This window comes from Elephas maximus, chromosome 23 (assembly GCF_024166365.1).
Source record: "Elephas maximus indicus isolate mEleMax1 chromosome 23, mEleMax1 primary haplotype, whole genome shotgun sequence".
NCBI lineage: Eukaryota > Metazoa > Chordata > Mammalia > Proboscidea > Elephantidae > Elephas > Elephas maximus.
The window spans coordinates 65,953,610-65,978,690 of record NC_064841.1 but is presented as its reverse complement, the minus strand read 5'-3'; the positions used below and the strand labels follow the sequence as shown (position 1 = coordinate 65,978,690).

The following is a 25,081-nucleotide window of genomic DNA, read 5'->3' as shown; positions in this document are numbered from 1 at the left end:
TCAAACTTTTTCTCAGTTGGAAACAAATTTATGGCTAACACTCCAAATCCAGAAAGTTTGTGGAATATTTGCAGTTTCCTTTTTCAAATAAATATTGACGCTTACAATTTCTGAAGGGATCGCTAGGGTGAAGTCATGGTTTCTTAGGTCTAAGCACACTGCAGCATTCCAAAGGAATCTGATATCACCCAGTAGATCTGTGATTACTCTCAGGTTGTTGTTGTTGTTAGGTACCTTCTGGTTAGTTCTGACTCACAGCGACCTCATGTACACCAAAAAGAAATATTGCCCAATTCTGCAGCATCCTCGCTGTTGTTGCTATGTTTGAGCCCATTGTTGCAGCCGCTGTGTCAGCTCATCTCCTTCAGGGTCTTCGTCTTTTTCGCTGACGCTCTGCTGTGCCAAGCATGATATCCTTCTCCAGAGACTGGTCTCTCCTGATAACATGTCCAAAGCACATGAGACAAAGTCTTGCCATCCTCATTATTCTGGCAGTCCACCAACATCATAATGCAAAGACATCAATTCTTCTTCAGTCTTCCTTATAAATGGTCCAGCTTTTGCATGGATATGAGGCAACTGAAAATACTATAGCTTCAGACAGGCTCATCTTAGTCCTCAAAGTGACATCTTAGCTTTTTAACACTTTAAAGAGGTCTTTTGTAGTAGATTCGCCCAATGCAATACCTCCTTTGATTTCTTGGCTGCTGCTTCCATGGGTGTTGATTGTGGATCCAAGTAAAATGAAATTCTTGATAACTTCAATCTTTTCTCTGTTTATCATGATGTTACTTATTGGTCCATTTGTGAGGATTTTTGTTCTCTGTAGCCTTTGATCTTCTTCAACAAGTGCTTCAAGTCCTCTTCACTTTCAGCAAGCATAGTTGTGTCATCTGCATGTAACAGGTTGTTAATGAGTCGTCCTCCGATCCCGATGCCAAGTTCTTCATACAGTCCAGCTTCTCAGATTATTTGCTCACTGTAGAGATTAAATAAGTATGGTTAAAGGATACAACTCTGATGCACACCTTCCCTGATTTTAAATCATCCCATATCCCTTTGTTCTGTTCAAATACTGCCTCTTAGTCTATGCACAGGTTCCTCGTGAACACATTTAAGTGTTCTAGAATTCCCATTCTTTGCAATGTTGTGCATAATTTATTGTGATCCACACAGTCTAATGCCATTGCATTGTCAGTAAAACACAGGTGGACATCTTTCTGGCATTCTCTGCTTTCAGCAAAGATCCATCTGACATCAGCAATTATACCTGTCCTTCCATGTCCTCTTCTGAATCCGGCTTGATCTCCTGGCAGTTCCCTGTCGATGTACTGCTATAACCATTTTTGAAATATCTTTAGCATAATTTTACTTTCATGTGATATTAATAACATTGTTTGATAATTCCACATTTCATTGGATTACCTTTCTTTGGGACAGACACATATACGGATCTCTTCCAGCTTGTTGGCTAGGGAGCTGTCTTCCAAATTTCTTGGCATAGACATGTGAGCACTTCCAGCATTGCATTCATTTTTTGAAACATCTCAGTTGGTATTCTGTCACTTCCTGGAGCCTTGTTTTTCACCAATGCCTTCAGTGCAGGTTGGACTTCTTCCTTCAGTATCTTTAGTTCTTGATCCTATGCTACCTCCTGAAATGGTTGAACATCAACAATTATTTTTGGTACACTGACTCTGTATTCTTTCCATCTGCTTTTGATGCTTCCTGCATCAATTTTTTGCCTCCAGTTTTGCAACTTGAGGCTTGAATTTTTTCTTCAGTTCTTTCAGCTTGAGAAATCCTGAGCATGTTCTTCCCTTTTGGTTTTTTAACTTCAGGTCTTTAAACATTTCATTGTAATACTTTGTTCCTGAGCCACCCTTTGATATCTTCTGTTCAGCTCTTTTACATCATCATTTCTTTCTTTTGCTTTAGCTACTCGACATTCAAGAGCAAGATTCAGAGTCTCTTCTGACGTCCATTTTGGTCTTTTCTTTCTTTTCTGTCTTTTTAATGACCTTTTTGTTTCTTCGTGTGTGACGTCCTTTATATCATCCTATGACTCGTCTGGTCTCCGGTCATGAGTGTTCAGTGCATCAAATCTATTCTTGAGATGGTCTCTAAATTCAGGTAGGATATACTCAGGGTTGTACTTTGGCTCTTGCGAACTTGTTTTAGTTTTCTTCAGCTTCTTCTTGAACTTGCATACGAGCAATTGATGGTCTGTTTCACAGTCAGCCCCTGGCCTTTTTCTGACTGATGATATTGAGCTTCTCCATTGTTTCTTTCCAGATGTAGTCGGTTTGATTCCTGTGTATTCCATTCAGTGAGATCCACATGTATTGAGATCCACATGTATTGTTGCTGTTTATGTTGTTGAAAAAAGGTATTTGAAATTAATAAATTGTTGATCTTACAAAATTCGATTGTGTGGTCTCCATATCATTTCTATCACCAAGGCCATATTTTCCAACTACTGATCTTCTTTGTTTCCAACTTTTGCATTCCTATCACCAGTAATCATCAATGAATCTTGATTTCATGCTTGATCAATTTCAGACTGCAGAAGTTGGTAAAATCTTCAATTTGTTCATCTTTGGCCTTAGTGGTTGGTGTCTAAATTTGAATAATAATCATATTAACTGGTCTTCCTTATAAGCTTATGGATATTATCCTATCACTGAAAGTGTTGTATTTAAGGATAAAGCTTGAAATGTTCTTTTTGATGATGAATGTGACTCCATTCCTCTTCGCTTTGACATTCCTGGCATAGTAGACCATATGATTGTCTGATTCAGAATGGCCAATACCAGTTCATTTCAGCTCACTAAAGACTAGGATATCAATCTTTATGCTTTCCATTTCAATTTTGACGACTTTCAATTTTCCTAAATTCGTACTTTGTATGTTCCACATTCTGATTATTAATTGATGTTTGCAGCTGTTTCTTCTCATTTTGCATCATGCCGCATCACCAAATGAAGGTCCTGAAAGCTTTACTTCATCTATGTCCTTAAGGTCAACCAAAATAATTAGAGAGACATTAACATAACAACTGATGGTGAGCACGCACATTAAAATTATATGAAGAACTAAGAATATATGAGGAAAAGGAGAGTATAATATGTCATAGTTGTTTGTTCTAATAATATAGATATAGTACACATATACAAATCGGAGAGAATAAAAGAATATATACAAACACTTTTTAAATTTAATAGTTGTACTGGTAGTGTTAGTTGTGTTAGCTGTATTGGTGGTATAAGTATTGTTAATCTGAAACTATAATTATCTGTGAAATGTGGGCTAAAATTAATGAGAATTATGAGATGATAGTCTAATTCCATCTCCCCATGTCCTTTGTAATCAAAAGTCTTGATATGAAAAAAAAAAAAAAAAGGGAGACACGGATGTCATATAGAAGAGGTTAAGTAAAATTCTTGTGGCCTGAACTTAAATTGAAAATATAAGAAAAACTCAGGACTGTTTTATCTTTAAAAAATAACCTCCAGCTCTGTCCAGGCAAAGGCCTGCAAACAACGACAAACTCAATAGCTATGAACATCATTGGAGTCTATATTATGTTCTTGAAACATTATTTTCCAAGGGCATTCAAAACTGTGTTTTGGGGGAAAAATAGTTTATTTTGAACAAGAAGAGTGCAAAATAAGCATGGAACATCTTATCATACCTGAGAACAAGAAAGCTTTGCCAAAGACTACTAGAGTTATATCCAAAGGACCCACAAGCTAACTTGAAAAAGTTCCCACAGAGCACAGTTAGGATAATTTGACCTACAATAACAATAATAATTGTAAAGGATGCCAATGCATCAAATATGTTTAATTCCTTGCGTGTACGATGACATTTTAAAAATAATAATTGGTCACCTTAAGAAGATTTAGTAAAATCAATCAATTATATTAAAAACTAGTAAAAAGAATATGGAGGAGTCACATCAGCAAGATGGTGGAGTAGACAGCTACAACTTCATGACGTCCCATAGAAACATCAAAAACAAGCAGACTCTGTTAGAACCAACTTTGTCAGAACTCTGGAAAACTATTAAAAGTTTACAGCAACCAAGAAAACCTTGAATCAAGAAAAAGTCACCTTAAAAATGGTCAGAAAGTTTTATGACTCTTTTACTTGTCCATGTCCCACACCGTCTAGTCTTGGTGGCAGTCTTGAAGATAGCATTCATGTTCCCACTGTGGGACCTTGGTCCCTGGTTCCAGAGGAACTAGAGAAGCTTTATTGTTTGTCAGTTTTAAACTGCCTGGGGGCTACCTAAGGACTAATGCAAGGTACTCATATCTGTTTTGTCTATCTCGAAAGTCATTCCAGATGGAAAAGTGGAAATCACTGCTTGAAAACACTGTAAAACTATAACCAAGCCATAATCACCTGGGCCAAAGAATAAGATTGAGAAGTACAATAGACCACCTAAGGACTGAAAGGAAAAGCCAGAGAGATAATTTCTTTGGAAATTAGGGCATTCAAAAGCACCTGCGTATTCGAGAGAATTTTGAACACCATGCCATACACAGGCCAAAATGTATGCTCAGAAAAGACCCAAGAAAAGCTTTCGCATTGGCCTGATCTCTAGGCTCAGTGACAGCCTGACTAAGTGTTGAAGGTGTGTGCCAGCAGAGAGCTAGTAGGCAAAGACTGGGAGTTGTGTTTGGTTCTTTGTTTATGGCTTATTTTGGTTTAGCCCCTGGTGTTAAAGGAAATCTCTGTCAAAACACTAACAGAACAGAGACTTCAGTGATGACACATGAAAAGGAATGCGATTTTTTAATAATAATTTGGAAAAGTCACTAAACCCACAGACTACTACAGCCTTCAACAATTTAAAAAAGAAAAAAAGAAAGAGAGAAAGCAAAATCTGGAAGAGGGGAAGAATCCAATTCCCAGAGTGTCCACTTTTCAACAAAAAATTACAAAACATATAAAGAAACAGGAAAGAATGACCCATTCAAAGGAACAAAATATAGCGACATAAACCATCCCTGAGGAAGCCCAAGCATTAGACTTAATGGACAAAGATTTTAAAACAGTTGTCTTAAATACACACAAAGAATTCAAAGAAAATATGGGTAAAGAACTAGTTGAAATCAGGAACACATATATGAACAAAATGAGAATATCATAGAGACAGAAATTATAAAAAGGAACCAATCAGATATTCTGGAGCTGAAAAGTATAATAACTGAAATAAAAAATTCACTAGAGGAGGTCAACAGCAGATGTGCACAAAAAGAAAAAAATAATCAGCAAACTTGAAGATAGGACAATTGAAATTATCTAATTTGAGGAGCAGAAAGAAAAAATGATGAAGAAAAGTGAAGACACCCTAAGAGTCCTGTGGCACACTACCAAGTGGACCAACATACACATCATGGGAGTTCCAGAAGGAGAAGGGAGAGCAGAAAGAATACTTGAAGAAATACTGGTGAAAACTTTCCAAATTTGAAGAAAAACATGAATCTACACATTCAAGAAGCACAACTAACTTGTAGTAGGGTAAACTCAAAGAGATCCACTCCAAGACATTATAATCAAACTGTTGAAAGCCAAAGGCAAAAAGATCATCCTGAACGCAGCAAAAGAGAAGCAATTCATCACATACAAGGAACCCTCAATGAGATTAACAGTCAATTTTTCATCAGAAATCATGGGGAGGGTGGGAGAGTAGGCAATGACATTGCCATAGTTAAAGTGCTGAAAAAGAATCTCAAACAAGAATTCTATTCCTGCAAAGCTGCTCTTCAAAAATAAAGTATAAATTAAGATAGTCCTAGATATAAAAAGCTGAGGGGTTTTAATACATCTAGATCTGCTCTACAAGAAATGCTAAAAAGAGTCCTTCACTTTGCAACGAAAGCACACTAGACAGTAACTTGAAACCATATGAAGAAATAAAGATCATTGATAAAGGTAACTACATAGGAAGTTATAAAATGCAGTATTATTGTATGTTTTTATTTGTAACCACATTTTATGGCCTACACAATTGAGAAGGCATAAAAAAAATTATAAGTCTATGTTATTGGGCACACAATGTATAAAGATATAATTTGTGACAAGAACAACATACAAACAGGACAGAGCTTTCATATGCTCTTTCATATTAAAGTAAAACCAAACCAAAAACCAAACCTGTTGCCATCAAGTCATTTCTGACTCATAGTGACCCTATAGGACAGAGTAGAGCTGCCATATAGAGTTTCCAAGGAGCTCCTGGTGGATTCAAACTGCCACTGGCCTTTTTGTTTAGCAGCTGTAGCTTTTAACCACTAAGCCACCAGGGTTTCCGATTAAAGTAAAGTGGGTATCAATTCAGACTAAATTGTTATAAATTTAGGATGTTCATGTAATTCCCGTACTGTCAAAAAATCAAAAATATACACAAAAGGAAATGAGAAAAAAATCAAAATGGTTCACTCCAAAAAAATCAAGTAAACACAGAAAGTGGCAGTGATGGAGGAAATGAGGGAGGTTAAAGGTAGAAGACACACAGAAACAAATAGCAAAATGGCAGAAGTTAGTCCTTCTTTTTCAGTCATTAATTTAGATGTAGAGGAATTCAACTTTTTAATAAAAGGTAGAGGTAGGAATAATGTTAAAAAAAAAAAAAAAGAATGATCAAACTACATACGGTCTACAAGAAACTAACTTTAGCTCCAAAGAAACTAACTTTAGCTCCGAAGGTTGAAAGTGAAAAGATGGAGAGGGGATTTCATGTAAATAGTAACCAAAAGGGAGCTGAGAAGACTATAGTAATATCAGATAAAATAGATGCTAAGTGTATTGAGACTTTAAATCAAAAGCTGTTACAATTGCCAAAGACGAATGTTATATTTTTGATAAAAGGGTTAATTTATCAAGAAGATATAACAATTACAAACATATATGCATCTAACAACAGAGCCCCAAAATGTATGAAGCAAACATTGACAGAATTGAAAGGAGAAATAGATGTTATACGATAATAGTTGGAGACTTAAATAAACAGTAATGGATAGAACATCTAAACAGTAGATCGACAAGGAATTAGAAGACTTTAACAACAATAAATCAACTAGATCTAACAGACAGAATACACATCCTTCTCCAGTGCACACGGATCGTTCTCCTTTATAGAGCATATATTATGCCATAAAATAAGTCTCAATGCATTTTAAAAGCTTAAAATAATAGAAAGTATCTTCTTGAGCCACAATGGAATGAAACTAGAAATCAATAACAGAAGGAAAACTAGAAAATTCACAAATATGTGAAAATTAAACAACGCACTGTTAAGCAACCAGTGGTCAAAAAAGAAATCACAAAGGAAATTAGAAAATACTTAGAGATGAATGAAAGTAGAAACACAACATACAAGACTTATGGGTGCACTAAAATCAGTGTTCGAAAGAAATTTGTAGCCATAAGTGCCTACATTAAAAAAGAAGAAAGATCTCAAATACATAACCTAACTTTATACCTCGAGAAGCTGGAAAAGAAGAACCAGCCAAACCCAAAGCTAGCAGAGGGCAGAAAATAATAAAGATGAGAGTGGAGATGATCAAATAGAGCATAGAAAAAAAACATAGAATCAATTAACAGAACATTATTTCTTTAAAAATTAAAAAAGAAAAAATTGACAAACTTTAGTTTACCCAAGAAGAAAGACATAAGACACAAATTACTAGAATTAGAAATAAAAGAAAGGACATTACTGCCAACTTTAGAGAAATAAAAGGGCTTTAAAAGAATATCACAAACTATTTAAAAAAAGAAAAAGAAACCCGTTGCCATCAAAGTCAATTCCGACTACCAACAAATTAGATAATTTAGATGTAATGGAAAATTTCCTAGAAACACAAATTACTTAACTCAGGAAGAAATAGAAAATCTCAATGGACCTATGACAAGTAAAGAGATTGAATCAGTAATCAAAAATCTCCCAGTAAAGAAAAACTCAAGCCCAGATGGCTCCACTGGTGAACTCTACTACACAAGAAAAGAAGAATTAACAGCCATCCTTCTGAAACTCTTCTAGCATCACCCTGCTTTAAAAGCCAGACGAAGATACCAGAAGAAAAGAGAACTTCTTAATACAGATGCAAAAATCTTAAACAAAGTGCTAGCAAACCAAATCCGGCATCCTATTAAAAGGATTATACACCTTGACCAAGTGACCAGGAAGGCAAGGATGGTAAAACAAGAAATTCATCGTTAAAAGAACAAAAGGGGGGTTAAAAATAGCCACGTGATCATAACAACTGAGGCAGAAAGGATATTTGACAAATTACAACACCCTTCTATGATAAAAACACTTTAGAAAACTAGGAATATAAGGGAACCACCTCAACATAATAAAGGGCATGTATGAGAAACCCACAGCTAACTTCACACTTAGTGGTGAAAGACTGAAAGCTTAGTCCCTAAGATCAGGAACAAGACAAGGATGCCTACTTTTACCACTGCTATGCGTGTACACTGGACATGTTATCAGGAGGAAAAAGTCCCTGGAGAAGGACCTCATGCTTGTTAAGGCTCAAGGAAGAAGTCCCTCAACAAGATAGATTGACACAGTGGCTGCAACAATGGGCTCAGATATAGCAACAATTGTGAGGATGATGTAGGACCAGACAGTGTTTCATTTTGTTGTACATAGAATTGCTCTGAGTCAGAACCAATTCAACAGCATCTAACAACAACATTCAACATTGTACCGGAAATTCTAGTCAGAGCAATCAGGCAAGAAAAAGTGAATAAATAAAAGGCATCCAGATGGTAAAAGAACAACTAAGACTATTTCTATTAGCAGATGTTGTTGTTGTTAGGTGCCATGGAGTCTGTTATATATAACAGAACGAAATGTTGCCCAGTCCTTTGCCATCCTCACAATCATTGTCATGTTTGAGTCCACTGTTTCAGCCACTGTGTTAATCCATCTCATTGAAGGTCTTCCTCTTTTTTGCTGGCCCTTTACTTTATCAAGTGTGATGTCTTTCTCCAGCAGCTGATCCCTCTTGATGCCATGTCCAAAGTTAACAAGCCAAAGCCTCACCATCATTGCTTCTAAGGAGCATAGTGGCTGTGCTTCCTCCAAGACAGATTTGTTAGTTCTTCCGGCAGTCCATGGTATATTCAATATTCTTGCCCACACCACAATTCAAATGTGTCAATTCTTCTTCAGTCTTCCTTTTCATTGTCCAACTTTCACATACATATGAGACAATTGAAAAGACTATGGCTTGGGTCAGGGACACCCTTACTCATCAAAGTGACATTTTTGCTTTTTTAAGATTTTAAAGAGGTCTTTTGCAGCAGATTTGCCCAATGTGATACATCATTTGATTTCTTGAATTCTGCTTCCATGGGCGTTGATTGTTAATCCAATTAGAACAAAACCCTTGACAACTTCGATTTCTTCACCCTTTATCATGATGTTGTGTATGGACCCAGTTGTGAGGATTTCCATTTTCTTCCTCTTTAGCAGATGACATGAACCTATATATAGAAAATCCCAAAGAATCCACAAGAAAGCAACTATAAGCTAATAAATCAATTCATCAAAGTTTTAGGGTACAAAATCAGCACACAAAAATGGATTGTGTTTCTAGACACCAGCAATGAACAATTCAAAAAGGAAATTAAGAAAACAATTCCAAGTGAAAGACTTATACACTGAAAACTACAAAACATTGCTGAGAGAAATTAAACCTAAACAAATGGAAAGGCATCCTGTGTTAAAAAAATTGGAAAATTTATACTGTTAAGATGCCACTACTACCCAAAGTTATCTACAGAATCAATGCAATCCCTATGAAAATTACAAGGGCATTTTTGGCAAAAAAATGAAAAAGCTAGCCCTCAAATTCATATGGAATTGCAAGGGGGCGTAAAATAGTCGAAACAATCTTGAAAAACAAAAACAACATAGGAGAACTTGCATTCCTCGATTTCAAAATTTACCGTAAAGCTACATTAATCAAAACAATGTGCTACTGGCATAAGAACAGATATGTAGACCACTGGAATAGAATGGAGAACCCAGAAATAACCCCATACATTTATGGACAATCAATTTTTCATGAGGGTGCCAAGTCCATTCAATGCAGAAAGAATAGTCTCTTCAAAATACGGTGCTGTCACCCTGATCATTGAGGCATTGTTCACAATAGCAAAGGATGGAAACAACCTAGATGCCCATCAACAGATGAATGAATAAACAAACTATGATACAAACACACAATAGAGCACTTTGCAATGATAAAGAACAATGATAAATCTTCGAAACATCTCATGACTTGGATGAATATGGAGGGCATTATGCTCAGTGAAATAAGTCAATCACAAAAGAACAAATATTGTATGAGACCACTACTATAAAAACTCATGAAAAGATTTACTCACAAAAAGAAACAATCTTTGATGGTTCAAGGGAGGGGAGGGGTAGCAATGAAAAAACAGTAAACAGACAATAGCTAAGCAGCAACTTTGGTGAAGGGTAAGATAGTACACAATACTAGGGAAGCCAGCACAACTTGTACAAGGCAAGGTCATGGAAGCTCCATAGACACATCCAAACTCCCTGAGGGACCGAATTACTGGGCCGAGGGCCGTGAGGACTATGGTCTCGAGGAAAATCTAGCTCAATGGCCATAACATAGTTTTAAAGAAAATGTTCTGCATTCTACTTTGGTGAGTAGCATCTGGGGTCTTAAAAGATTGTGAGCAGCCACCTAAGATACTCCACTGGTCTCACCCCTTCTGGAGCAGGGGAGAATGGAGAAAACCAAAGACATAAGGGAAAGATTAGTCCAAAGGACTAAACGACCACAACTACCACAGCCTCCACCAGACTGAGTCCAGCACAACCAGGTGCCCAACTACCACCACCGACTGTTCTGACAGGGATCACAGTAGAGGGTCCCCAGGAGAGCTGGAGAAAAATGTAAAACAAAATTCTAACTCACACAAAAAAAATCAGACTTACTGGCCTGATAGAGACTGGAGAAACCCGGAAAGTACGGTCCCCAGACAGCCTTTCAGTTCAGTAACTAAGTCACTCCCAAGATTCACCCTTCAACCAAAGATTAGACAGGCCCATAAAACAAAAGGAGACTAAAAGGGCACACCAGCCCAGGGGGAAGGACCAGAAGGCAGGAGAGGACAGGAAAGCTGGTAATAGGGAACCCAAGGTCGAGAAGGAAGAGTGTTGACATGTCATGGGGTTGGTAACTAATGTCACAAAACTATACGTGTACCAATTGTTTAATGAGAAGCTAGTTTGTTCCGTAAACTTTCATCTAAAGGACAATAATTTAAAAAAAAAAAAAAAATGGTGCTCGGGCAGCTGGATTTCCATATCAAAGAATGAAGTTGTACCCCTACATCACGCCATATCAAAAAATTAAGTCAAAATGGATTAATGTCTTAAATATAAGAGCTAAAACCAGAAAACTCTTAGAAAAAACCATGAATCTTCATGATCTTAGGCTTGGCAGTGGGTGCTTAGATAAGACACCAAAGGCATGAGCACCAAAAGAAAAATATATCAATTGTACTACATCAAAATGAAAACCTTTTATGTATTAAAAAAAATCAGAAAAATGAAATGACAGCCTACAGAATGGGAGAAAATATTTTCAAATCATATATCTTACAAGGATTTAACATCCAGATATATAAAGAACTCCTACAACTCAACAACAAAAAGACAACCCAATTTAAAAATGGATAAAGGACTTGAATGTACATTTCTACAAAGAAGATATACAAATGACCAAGAAACACATAAAAAGATGCTCAATGTCATTAGCCACTAGGGAAATGAAAATCAAAACCTCAATGATATACCATTTCACAACAGTAGAATGGGCTAGTACCAAAAAAAAAAAAAAAATTGGAAAGTAGCAAGTGTTGAAGACAATGTAGAGAAATTAGAACACTCATGCGTTCCTGGTGGGATTCTAAAATGGTGCACAAGTTAAACATAGAATTACTGTATGACCCAGAGATTCCACACCTAAACGTATACCCGAAAGAATTAAAAACAGGGACTCAAACAGATACTTGTACAACAATGTTCATAGCAGTATTATTCACAATAGCCAGAAGATGTAAACAACTCAAGTGCCCATCAAAGGTGGGTAGATAAATAGTCTATGCATAGTATAGACTATTATTCAGCCATAAAAAGAATGCGGTTTTGATACATGCTACAACATGATGAATGTAATTAATGTCACTATTAGGTCCACTTAAACCAACCCAGTGCCGTCGAGGCAATTCCGACTCATAACGACCCTATAGGATGGAGTGGAACTGCCCCATAGAGTTTTCAAGGAGCGCCTGGCGGATTTGAACTGCCGACCCTTTGGTTAGCAGCCATAGCACTTAACCACTACACAAATTATTAAATGGCAAATTTTATGTTATATGTATCTTGCCACAATTAAAAAATTTGTTTTAATCAGAATCAAGCATATGTCCTTCCTTTTCTATGTGAATTGTATCACCGGGTAACCAAATAATACATGAGAGGAAGCATTTCATTATAAAAGTATTCTAACTAATAAATGAAAAGAATGAGAGATTTAGAATTTCAATGAACAACAAGGCTGTTAACAAAAAGAGAGACCCAGCTACTCTGCACCTTCTGATAAAAGAAGACAATGCCACCTATGGCCTTGCCAAAGTGATCAAAACTGAGTCTAGTAAAACCTCTGGATCTAGCCGCCAATTTGCAGGAAATACAGAGAACAGATAAAACCCACTGCTGTCGAGTCAATTCTGACTCACAGTAACCCTGTAGGACAGAGTAGAACTGCCCCACAGGGTTTCCAAAGAGTGCCTGGTGGATTTGAACTGCTGACTTTTTTGTTGGCAGCCAGACTCTTAACCACTACGCCACCAGGGTTTCCATGGACTGCCAAAAGAGTGAACGAACCTGTCTTGGAAGAAGTACAACCAGAATGCTCCTTAGAAGCAAGGACAGCGAGACTGTCTTACATACTTTGGACATGTTGTCAGGAGGGATAAGTCCCTGGAGAAGGACATTATGCTTGGCAGAGTACAGGGTCAGTGGAAAAGAGGAAGACCCTCAACGAGGTGGATTGACACAGTGGCTGCAACAGTGGGCTCAAGCTTAACAACAATTGTAAAGGTGGCGCAGGACCCGGCAGTGTTTCGTTCTGTTGTGCATAGAGTCGCTATGAGTCGGAACCAACTCTATGGCACCTGACAATAGCAACAGAGGATAGAAGAGCATGTTGAACGCTACCCTGTGTGCAATCAGCAAAATCCAGACTCTGAGAAACTGTAAGTCAAATGGCCCAGGTTCTTCAATAGATAAATTGTTACTGTTAGCTACCTTTGAATCAGCCCCTGACTCATGGTGACCCCATGCACAATGGAAGGAAACACTGGTCCTATGCCATCCCCATGATCAATTGCACATTAGGCTATTGTGATGTGTAAGGTTTTTAATGACTGTCAGAATAGGTTGCCAGGCCTTTCTTCCTAGTCTGTCTTAGCCTGAAAGCTCTGCTCAAACCTGTTCAGCATCGTAGCCACACAAACCTCCATTGACAGGTAGGTGGTGACTACGTGTGAGGTACATTGGCTGGGAATCGAACTCAGGTCTCCTACCTGGAACCCAAGAATTCTACCAGTGAACTACCGATGCCTCAACAGGTAAACCAGAAGCAAAAAGGGGGAACGAAGAGGAAAATGGTAGCTTAAAAGACATATCCAGAAAGCGGTAAGGTCCATCCTCCAGCTCCAGTATGAGCCACAAATAAGTCTATGCAAATTGAGTTGAACTTTGAGACTCTTGAATCCCATGTTAAAGTGCAAATTTCTGGAAACATCTTTTAAATTAAAAGTTTAAGACTTTAAAATATACAGTCTCTGAAGTTGTTTGAACATTTAAATTTTTATTTGTGTTTGATAATTAACTCAGTCAGAAAATGATTATATGGTGGAGCCGAATGTATTATACTTACAAACAAACTATAACTGGAAAAAGAGTCTTTTTCAACTATATGAATTTCTCAAGGCAAACTAGTGTCAAACTTTATGTAAACACGTCACCTATACTCTTCTTTTTATGTCTTACATCTATGAGATGTTTAGCTTCAAAATGGGTAATTACTAACTTCTTTCGTAGATGGCATTTTCCAATCCAAATGTAAAGTTAATTATCATGAAATAGGTCTCTGCGTTCCCTAAAATTTTTGGTATTTTCGATAACTGTCAGTATCTTTCGGAGCCAGAAGAGGGCACTGCAGAGCAGCGTAGCGCTGAGTCTCCTTTCTCAAGCACGGTTGGAGAATGTCCTTTGCTGAAAGAAACGTGCAAAGCTTTACTAAAGAATGAAGAAATCAGCTTTACTAAGGAAATTAGGACAAAGGAGATTGAATAGTCCTTTAGTAATCTTAAGCGCTGTTGAAATCATTTAGAAAACGGTATCATAGATATTATCGCCAGTTTAGGAGCCCTGGTGATGCAGTAGTTAGGAGTTGGGCTGCTAATCAGAAGGTCGGCTGCTCGAATCCACCAGCAGCTCCTTGCAAACTCTGTGGGGCACTTCTACTTTGCCTTATAGGGTCGCAAGGAGTCGGAATCGACTTGAAGGCAACGGGTTTGGTTTGACTTCGGTAGCCACAATTTATGAAAAGATTTTTCCTAACATGACAACATTGTTTTCAGCTTCAGCTGTTGCATCGCAGAGGCAGTTGATAGGTGGTTGAATTTAGACGGCCACCTCACCCTAAAAGAAAACGCCTAAGGCTGTACCTTACGTTTTATGTAATCTCTAGCACTTTATATTGCCCTTTGAAGAAGAAATAAAGGTTATGGTCTGCAGCTCTCTCCCAAAACTCTCTGTCCCAGTACCTCTGCAGCCTAGCCCTTTGTTGTGGCTGTCTGTGTGCTTAAGTATCAGAAGCCAGACACTCTGCCATGAGGGGTCCCTTCAGCTGAGCCGTCTGTGCCCACAAGTGACTCTAAGTAATGCTTCTTGGGACATGTGTTACCAGCTCAGGTTAAATCAATGCCAGAAGTCACCCTTTTAGGGGAGGGAAGAAGATTTGAGAAAGTTTCATGACACAGCATTTTAATTAACCTTTGCGTGGTGCCCTGAAAAATGTGATTTCTAATAAATGACACCCACTCTTTCCTCATTGCCCACACATTAACTAATCCTCCTAAGAGTTCTACTGAATAATAAAACCAATTCGGTTTTTGCATTACTAAAACATAAATGAGTTTGCCACCTTTCCTCATATAGGGGAAATTGCCAACGTGTTCAGTGGCCTGGCCTTTGTCACAGATCCACCATGAAATACGGTATAGCTGATTGTGAAGTTAGCTAGGTTTTCAGTTGTGGTCGAAAAGACCAATGTGTAATTATGCATTTCTGGCTCTGGCCATGTGGGCACACTGGCTGACATTATAGCATTTGTTTATAGATTTGTTTGAGATCGGAACTCTGTGGCTTTGCACCTCAAGTTGCTTAACTCTTGTTGTTTAAAAAATAAAGTGATTTCTTTTGACCTAACATGGAGTTGTTCTGTCTCCTGCTTTCTTCCCTCCCTTCCTTTGTTTGAGCACAGTATACCTCACAGTGCTTCCTCTACTTGTCTTGTTTAAAGACCCACCTCCCTCAGCACTTACCCAGATTGTCTGCACTGTGTTATCTTGCCCTATGCACAGATTTCCAACTTCAGTCCTCACCCAAACCGTCACCTTGGCCTACAGAAATCTAAACCAGCTTTCAATTCCCGTTACAACATCCACTTCTTCAATTAAGTCTTTGATAACCATTCCAGACATATTGTTCTCTTTCACCCAAAGTCTCACAGTCCCTCCCATCTTTTCTACTCCACAGATCATCTAGCACTTCATACCTGACTGTACTTTGTACCAATGATGTCATGTGCCCTAGCCTTGGCTTCCTAACTAGGCTGCTCAATTCTAAAAAGCAGGAACTCTGATTCTTATTTACCATGTGTCTTCAGTAGTCACTAATACCATGCCAAGTGCTCAATAAATCAAATCTAATCCATTGATCAAAACGACCTGGTCAGAACACCAAGGCCACACGACAACTAAGAGCCCAAGAGACAGAAAGGGCCACATGAACCAGAGACCTACATCATCCTGAGACCAGAACTAGTTGGTGCCCGGCCACAATCGATGACTGCCCTGACAGGGAGCACAGCAGAGGACCCCTGAGGGAGCAGGAGATCAGTGGGATACAGACCCCAAATTCTCATAAAAAGACCAAACTTAATGGTCTGACTGAGACTAGAGGAATCCCGGCGGCCATGCTCCCCAGACCTTCTGTTGGCACAGGACAGGAACCATCCCCGAAGACAACTCATCAGACATGAAAGGGACTGGTCAGCGGGTGGGAGAGAGACGCTGATGAAGAGTGAGCTAATTATATCAGGTGGACACTTGAGATTGTGTTGGCAACTCTTGTCTGGAGGGGGGATGGGAGGATAGAAAGAGAGGGAAGCCGGGAAAATTGTCAAGAAAGGAGAGACTGAAAGGGCTGACTCAAGAGGGGGAGAGCAAGTGGGAGTAGGGAGTGAGATGTATGTAAACTTATATGTGACAGACTGATTGGATTTGTAAACATTCACTTGAAGCTTAATAAAAGTTATTAAAAAAAAAAAAAAGACCTGGTCATGCTCCAATTATCACCATTGGTTTGAGCTGACTGCTGGAGCTATACTTTCTAGTTATTTGTGGTTAGAAATCTTCCCATGATGGTTATGCTTCCCTGATCTTTCTCTGCCCTTTTTCTGCCCACAAGGCTACATCTGTCACCAATTCAAGTGCAGATGTCAAGCAGGGCAGAGCTGAGTCTGAGGGAGGATATCTTCTGGTCCCTGATCAGTCCTTCAGGATTGTTCTCCTTAGTCCTCTTCCCTGGAGTAATTTTGCAGTTGCCAACTAGGAGGAACCCTGAAAAGCTCATTTCATCTGTCCATATGCCTGTTGGCAGAATAACCCCTAAGCCTATTATGCAGATAAGTATTGGATCACAGGCTAAGAACCTGAAGCAGGTCCTAATGTGGATTAGAAAACATTGTACTGATGACAATACTAAACAGTATTAGTTCCAACATTGAAGTCTATGGAAACTGAGAAGCCTATTCAGTAAGGATACTGCTAATGGTACATAGCCCATGCATCACTCCCATAGCCATGGCGTGTAGCTCCATAGGTTTGTTTGCAGTTCTGCCCAAATAAAAGTAAAAATAGAAAACAAAGCTGAATAATAGAATCAATGGTATGATGACCCTTTAGGGGAAAACATTCATGTTTAATGTTTTTAGAATGTCATTTAATGACCTGTAAGTATAGTATAGTATAGTATTACAACATTAGAAAACTAAAGTCTGACTTCTATGATTTTACAGCTCCGCAAGTCTGTTTTCAGCATAAGGGCAAGGAACCTCCTGGAAAAGGAGACCGCGGTCACTAAAATCTTAAGGTAACACCAATACATGTTGATCTATATTTAAACACAAGTGGGATTATATTAATCAAAAACTTTCTAAAAAAAAATCGAACTAATTTTCGGGGCATCAACACATTTTTTTTGTGCAAGAAGATAGGTTTGGATATATACACATATAAATAATCTTACCTGAAAGAATAATATTTGATTAGTTCAATAGGACAATTCTTTTCATAAACACAAATTATAACTACAAACATTTACAAAAAAGCTGAAAACTTACTGTTATTCTTAACAATTTTATATCTTTTGTGATATCTAATATACGAATCACTATAGACTTGAAAGATGGTAAAAGGATAAGCTTTTTAAAAGTAATTATGAAGGATTATAAGAAATTGGTTAAAAGCATGCCCATCTTTGAATGCTTATGAAAACATGTAATTTTAATGCTACTTTAGAAAAAAAAAATTTTTTTTTTTTTAAATTTGCCTTGAAATGAAGTATCAGTAAGGAAAACTAAGCTAGCCACTTGATTATTTTGGAAAGTCGTACATCGTAATACAGAATGACATGAACTTTAAATGCAGTGTGATGTAAGAGGAAGATATTACAAAATATTAATGTCTTTAAAAATTGTGAAAAAAAAATCAAGTGTTTAGGAATCCTTGATCTAACGCACCTGGAGACCTGACGTTGCAAACAGGTAAGTTATTTAAATTCTGTTTTCTCACATATGAAATGGAGGATTGGAAAAGGTGATCTTCAGGGTTCCTTCAGTTCTAACATAGGATATTAGCCTTGGAGTCAGAAGGCCTGAGCTGGAATCCTGGTTCTGTTCCACTACATCCTTGAGCCAGTCACTTACTTGACCTTAGTCTTCTCATCCGCCTCCGTGGTGTATTGTTGTTAGATGCTGTCAAGTAGGCAGCATAGACTCATAGTGACCCTATGTGCAACAGAACGAAACACTGCCCGGCCCTGCGTCATCCCCACAGTTGTTGCTATGCTCGAGCCCATAGTTGTAGCCACTGTGTCCATCCACTGCCTTGAGAGTCTTCCTCTTTCTCACTGACCCTCTACTTTACCAAGAGTGACGTCCTTCTCCAGATAACGTGTCCAAAGTACATGTGACAAAATCTTGCCTTCCTTGATTCTAAGGAACATTCTGGTTGTACTTCTTCCAAACATTATTATTTGTTCTTCTGGCAGTCCGTGTATATTCAATATTCTTCACCAACACCATGATTCAAAGGCATCAATTCTTCTTCAGTCTTCCTTATTCCTTGTCCAGCTTTCAGATGCATATGAGGCAATTGAAAATGCCATGACTTGGGTCAGGTGCACCTTAGTAGATCTTTTGCAGCAGATTTCCCCAACACAATATGTCGTTTGATTTCTTAGTTGACCTTAGTTTTCTCATTTGCCTTTGCATATGGACTGCCAAAAAGGTCATCCCAGTAATCTGTGGATCAAGCAAAGATAAATTTAATACATATTGTAGTAAGGGAGACCACCATTTCAACAGAAATGTCTCAGAAGGGATAGTGATAAGATTTTGGGGTCTGGGTTTGAGTGTTTTTCAGATGTGGATCTGATTGAGACTGGGCAGAGTTCTTGATAGAAGAGTTTAGCACGTTTTAGAAGTATGCACTATAGACTGGTAACAATTTCTGCCTCTGGGGAGGGCAGCACTGTGGCAGGGAGGACAAGGAGGAAAAGGCAACTCACATCTGATACTTCTCCACTTTCTTGAATGTCCTTCCCACCAACTCTTGCTCAGTATCTCAGTTATCAGTTATTAAGATGGTGTTTGTGCTTCTGATTTTCACTCTCCTTCTTGATTTGGGGTGATTTCCAAGAAGAGGGAGAATTAATGGTGACTTTATTCTGCCAGAAACCCTGGTGGTGTAGTGGTTAAATGCTATGGCTGCTAACCAAAAGGTCAGCAGTTTGAATCTGCCAGGCGCCCCTTGGGAGCCCTGTGGAGCAGTTCTACTCCGTCCTGTAGGGTCACTATGAGTCAGAATTGACTCGACAGCAATGGGTTTGGTTTTGGTAATGGGTTTTATTCTGCCATCTTCGAACTAGAAATCTCTATTGCCTTTTGAGCTTTTTGAATTTCTAACTATAGATATGTTTAAAAAAAAAAACATTGGCAGAGTAGAACTGCCCCATAGGGTTTCCAGGGAACAGCTGGTGGATTCAAACTCCCAACCTTTTGGTTAGCAGCCAAATGCTTAACCACTATACCATCAGGGCTCCACACCTGATTTAATATATACATATATACATACATACATATATATATATAAGTTTTATTCATTCCTCATCAGGTAATCCACAGATACGAATTGCCTGATAAAAGCTGAATAAAACTTATTTTTAGAAATAAGATCTTAAAAGGAGTTTAGGGTTGACGGACCCAGCTGGGCTAGGGCCTTGGCAGGAATCTTGATGAGCACTAATAGTTTTTTAAGTGACCAATTTGACCAGTAGAGTGACCTATGGCCCAAAGAAAGGGGCCTGGTTGAGCAGTCTGTAGTTCAGATAAATGGGTTCTCGGGAAATTCCTGAAGTTACCTACTGGTTAACAGCCTTAACTTCCTGGGCAAGAATTTCCTGGAATGAATGGTTGAGTCATGTTGATATAAGGGCCTAGTTCTTAGTCTTAATAATTAAACTGTGGGGCTGCAGGTGGTCTCAGTTCTCAGGGGGCCCATATTTCCAAATACTCATCTTCTGTCTGAAACAGGGCCCACATTATTCCAGCAAAGAGGCTGCTATATAAATTACTATGAACAGGAAATTCAACTCCTCAAGGAAAAAGTCTTTCAGAGAAGAATGGCCCTAGTGGCTGAGGTATTTGAATCATGTCCCGGAGTCACCCATTTCTATACACAATCATCTTTAATTTGTGTTCTTCCACTTATTTTGTTTTAATAAATTTATGTTTTGAGGTGGTGAAATTTATTTCTGAATCTATCTGAGAGCTCTTTGATAAGAAAAAATGGGGGGCCATTTTTACAGAACGTTTTTTTTTTTAACAATACTACCACGTACTTAATTGGAGGTAATGCTCTTGGCACAGACACCTGTCTTGTTTTTTTCCAAGGCTTATCTGAGAAGTATGGTGAGAAGTCGGATGCCATACTACCTACCTTAAAAAATCCAAGGTTGCTATTAAATTCACTGCTGTTCCGACTTAGAGTTATATTGTTCAGCTTCACTAAAGAAAGCCTTCTTCCAAAGACAGTGACCTTTCCACAGCATCAGACAGAATCAAAAACAAATAATTGTGTGCTTTCAAAAACATCGCTACCTCTACTGAGATTCCTTCTAATTCAAAGCCCTGAAATTCAGCAAAAATGCATTATCAGTCCTGCTAGGCTATGAATAGAGAAATGTCAAAATAAAATAACTAAGCATTTTGCATTCTTTTTGAGAGTTCCATTCTTTTATGGTTTTTCTATCAGTACCGCATTAGCTTAAGTAGGACAATATCTTCATAACCTTTCAGTCTTCACTCTGGTGTGACGTTCGCATTCTCATGTTTGAATTTATGACATACCTTGCTTTGTCATGCAGTTGTATTAATAATTCTTTAAAGGTCTAAGGAATAGTCTTTACAGGAGTGCTACTTATGCCAAAAAAAAAAAAATCCAATATATTTAATGACATGTGAAATGTTAATTCATCTCCTTTTTGTCATTTTATGAGTTATTTTTGTTGACTACAAATATAATTTATGCACTACTTAAAAATATATAAAAACTAAACCAAATTCCCTGCCGTCGAGTGATTCAGACTCATAGCGACCCTATAGGACAGGGTAATACTGCACCATAGGGTTTTCCAATGCTGTAATCTTTATGGAAGCAGACTGCCACATCTTTCTCCCACAGAGTGGCTAGTGGTTTCGAACTGCCGACCTCTTGGTTAGCAGCTGAGCCCTCAACCACTGTGCCACCAGGGCTCTTTATAAATATATATATAATCACTACAAATTTATTAAGCTATAGTTTTGAAAATTACATTAGCTGAATTATTATCCCTGAAAGAACATACCCCTGAGAAACTCATTTGTTTATTTAAAAAATATTCCTGCCGGACACATGGATTATTCCATCAAGGAGTTCACAGTGTTCAACCCTAGAAAATATTTATGATACGAGAAAGAAGAATAATTAACATTTGTAAAGATGTATATACTGTGCTAAGCTCTGAAGTACATTCTTTTATTTAATTCTCGCACTACACCTCTGCAGAAGGTGCTATTATTACCCCTGTGTTATAAATGACAAAGCTGAGTCTTAGAGGGATTAAGCAGTTGTCCCCAAGATTACTATACCACATCACAGGAACAATCTTGGGTAACACATCAACATCAACTACAACGTGATTTCCCAAATAGACAGCCAAAAGTCCCTGGGTGGCACCAATGGTTTGCCTTTGGCTGATAACCAAAATGTTGGTGGTTCAAAACCACCCAGTGGCACCATGGAAGAAATGGCCTGGCAATCTGCTTCCAGAAGGATGACAGCCAAGAAAACCAAACAGGCAGCCAGATTTATGTATTCCAAGTACTTATTCAACTAAGCTCTCCCATTTATTGGAAAATGACTGCTAAGTCATGCTCTCTCCAATTAGGTCCTCATAGCAACCCTGAAGGATAAGTACCATTAGCTCTGTTTTAGGTATGAAGAAATTAAGGTTCATGAAGGTAAAGTAACTTATCTAAGGTCCAACTGTGTAATGAGACAGGAAGCCAGGAATCAAACCCCTTGGAATCCACATTAACTATTACTCTGTGTTTTTAACCTATACGTGATTCACAATTCTCATCTTCTGTGCTGCCAAACACTAAATCTTTTTATTTTTCCTATAATTTCACTGCTTCTCAGGGTCTCCACATATAGATTATTCATGATATAAAGTTGCCAGGCCAAGGGGGCAATTAAAAGTTGAAATCCAGTCCTCACTTTACTTGCCGAGAGGACCTCTGGTACTCTGTCCTAAGGCTACATTCCTCAAGAGTAAGGAGCATCTTTTTACAACTGGCGCGGAGCTAGCCTATGGGCTGCTGGTTTCGTTGCTGCCCATACTCTCTGGGGCAGTTTAAAGCTCGTTCATTTCTGTAACTCTCTCTATATCCTACACAAAATTTTCCATGGCAGAGGGAAACCAGTCACGAGTTATTTGGGGGTAATAGAGATGGCTGGGATAGCTTAGGCTGGGATATTGGTTGCAACTCAGACCTCAGACCCTGATGGATGTCATCTCAGGAAAACTCATTTCTGGACTGTGATTGTCTGGGCTGCCTGGTGCTGACCTCCAAAAGTGGCCTCATTCTTGTCCATTTCACCTTGAATCTGTGTAGTAGAAATGGAAAGACGGCAGGCTTTGAAATCACCCACTCTTGGCTTTAAATCCTCTGAGTAATGGTGAGTTCTTGGAAAAGGCTCAGTTTCTTCAGCTGTCAAGTGGGAGACATAAGCAACCTCATAGGATTAAATGAGCAATGTACATCAGGTACCACTACTGGGTAGCTCAGTAGCTACTTGCCTCTAACAAGGAGGCAATGCAGTGTAGACACCAAACGGATAACTTCTGGAGCCAAACTGGGTTAGAATCCTGCCTCCACTACTCAACAGATGGTTGACTTTGGGCAAGTTGCTTAATTTGTGCCTCAGTTCTCTCATCTGTTAAAAGGGGTCCTTAAAGTAATAGCCCCTACCACAGAGGTGAGGGTTAAATGAGTATTTGTAAAGCACCCCATAGGTGATTTTCCATTATTATCAGTTAGTTTAGGACATACCCACCATCTGCCAGGAGATGCAGGCAATTGATAATCCCCTTTGAAAGCAGATCCCCAAAGGCTTACTGAAAAATCCCAACTGTTGCCCAGCAGGAGACTGGGTCAAAGGAGCATAAAAGACTTTTGATAATTCAATGTACCCTTCACTAGGTTGATCTGAAATTTCTTGCTTACCTAGGTGGAAACAAAAGTCTATCAGCTACAGCTTTATATGAAATTAAGCCTGTGCTAGGCTTGCTAACATCATCAGGGCATCAAACTTGTTCAGGTCAGTTGCCGGATATTTATTTGGTGGGCATACGCCTGAACTAACAACATAGATTCATCGACCAAGATTGGCGCTACCTAAAGCTGGCTGGAAGTCCTGGGTGTGGAAATACCATGAACTTCCTCTGGGATGCCCAAAGTGCAGCTGTGACATTCTCCATTCAGCTTGGATGTGCCAGGAAAAACAGTCCTATCTCAGCAGTAGAAGACATACTAGACTTCAGCAAGAGGCAGGCTTTATAGTCAAACGGGCATAGACCAGCATCTGGCATGGACACTGGCAAAGGGTGAGATATGGGAATGATCACAGATGTTGGTAAAGGTAGGGCTGGCTGACTTGGCAGGTGGAAAAATGATTGTGAGCATGATTTCAATCAAGATCAGTGGATAAGACAGGTTGGTGATCAGAGCACGAGGAGAAACCAGAAGAGAATCTGGAGCTGCAATTAGAGACACCACTAGCAATATAACAGTGACCGCTGTGGCTGAGACGCCATGACATCCACCCTGAAACTCAAAGCATGTGGACCTGCTTGTCTTCTGGATGGGTTGTAACTGTCTACGCAAAACCTTCAGATCGCGCATTAAGTTGCAGCTCTGTGACTTCTGGGCCGATGGAACTCTCAGCTAGGGCTGGTTCTTTGTGGGCTGTAGGCGGCACAAGAAGTGATTCTTTTGGCCCTCTGGCCTCTTCTGGGGGCCCTTGTTCTTCCCAGTCCCCTCTCCCAGGGTCCAGGACAGATGAACTAACACCTGGACTCTTCTCTAGGACATGAGCATGTTGGTCACATTCTCCTAAGAGAGAGGCTGAGACTAATATGATAGAGATTGAGGAGCTCATGGAATTTTCTAGAAGGAATTCAAATTAAATCAATTTCATTGGTTTCCTCCAAACAGCCACCCAGTCTTGTGCATATAATTAGCTCTATGACAATTTTTTATGACAAGGGAAATTTCAGGAAAGGAAATAGAGCCTCTTCATTCTTATCTATCCCTTGGATAGACTCAGAGCTGCCATTCTGTGAAGTTGGCCCAATTACATGTGAATTCTAGAAGAGATTAATAGTGAAAAACATTGGCATCTTACTCCATTTACTTTTTCCCATTTGCCAAGTTCTCCTTTAAAAATTATTGTTCCTTTTGTTAACCTGGCAATTCGGCAACTTTGAGCAAGGTCACATTACTTCTCTGCAGTTCCGCATTCTGGGCTTGTCTAGTGAGATACACTGTCAACGCCACTGAAAGGGTCGAGCACACTGCAGAGTCCCACAGACCTTCGAGCTAGACTTGCAAAGTCCTCAGTGGAAGGCCACCGATGAGAGAGAGAACAGATACTCTTTAGGTCCAAGGACTGGGTCAACCCCCTGACACACACCTTGGCAATGATGGCAGCAACTCTTTTTGACCAACGCACTGAAGAATAAACTGAAGTTTGAAGACAAGAGAGGATTGTGTATTAATGTCATAAATATTTATCTTAGCGATTCTATTAAGACTGTCTAGCTGGTGTTGGT

General features: G+C 38.9%; 1 protein-coding gene across 3 annotated transcripts in view; it reads left to right on the top strand.

The window, feature by feature from the left end:
• NALCN (sodium leak channel, non-selective) overlaps positions 1 to 25,081 on the top strand; it is a 406,966-nt gene that overhangs the window by 300,333 nt on the left and 81,552 nt on the right. For all 3 annotated transcript variants that reach the window (XM_049867215.1, XM_049867216.1, XM_049867214.1), the window contains one exon: positions 17,442 to 17,515. In XM_049867215.1, the coding sequence (XP_049723172.1) occupies positions 17,442 to 17,515 (74 nt within the window). The remainder of the gene's footprint in view (positions 1 to 17,441; positions 17,516 to 25,081) is intronic.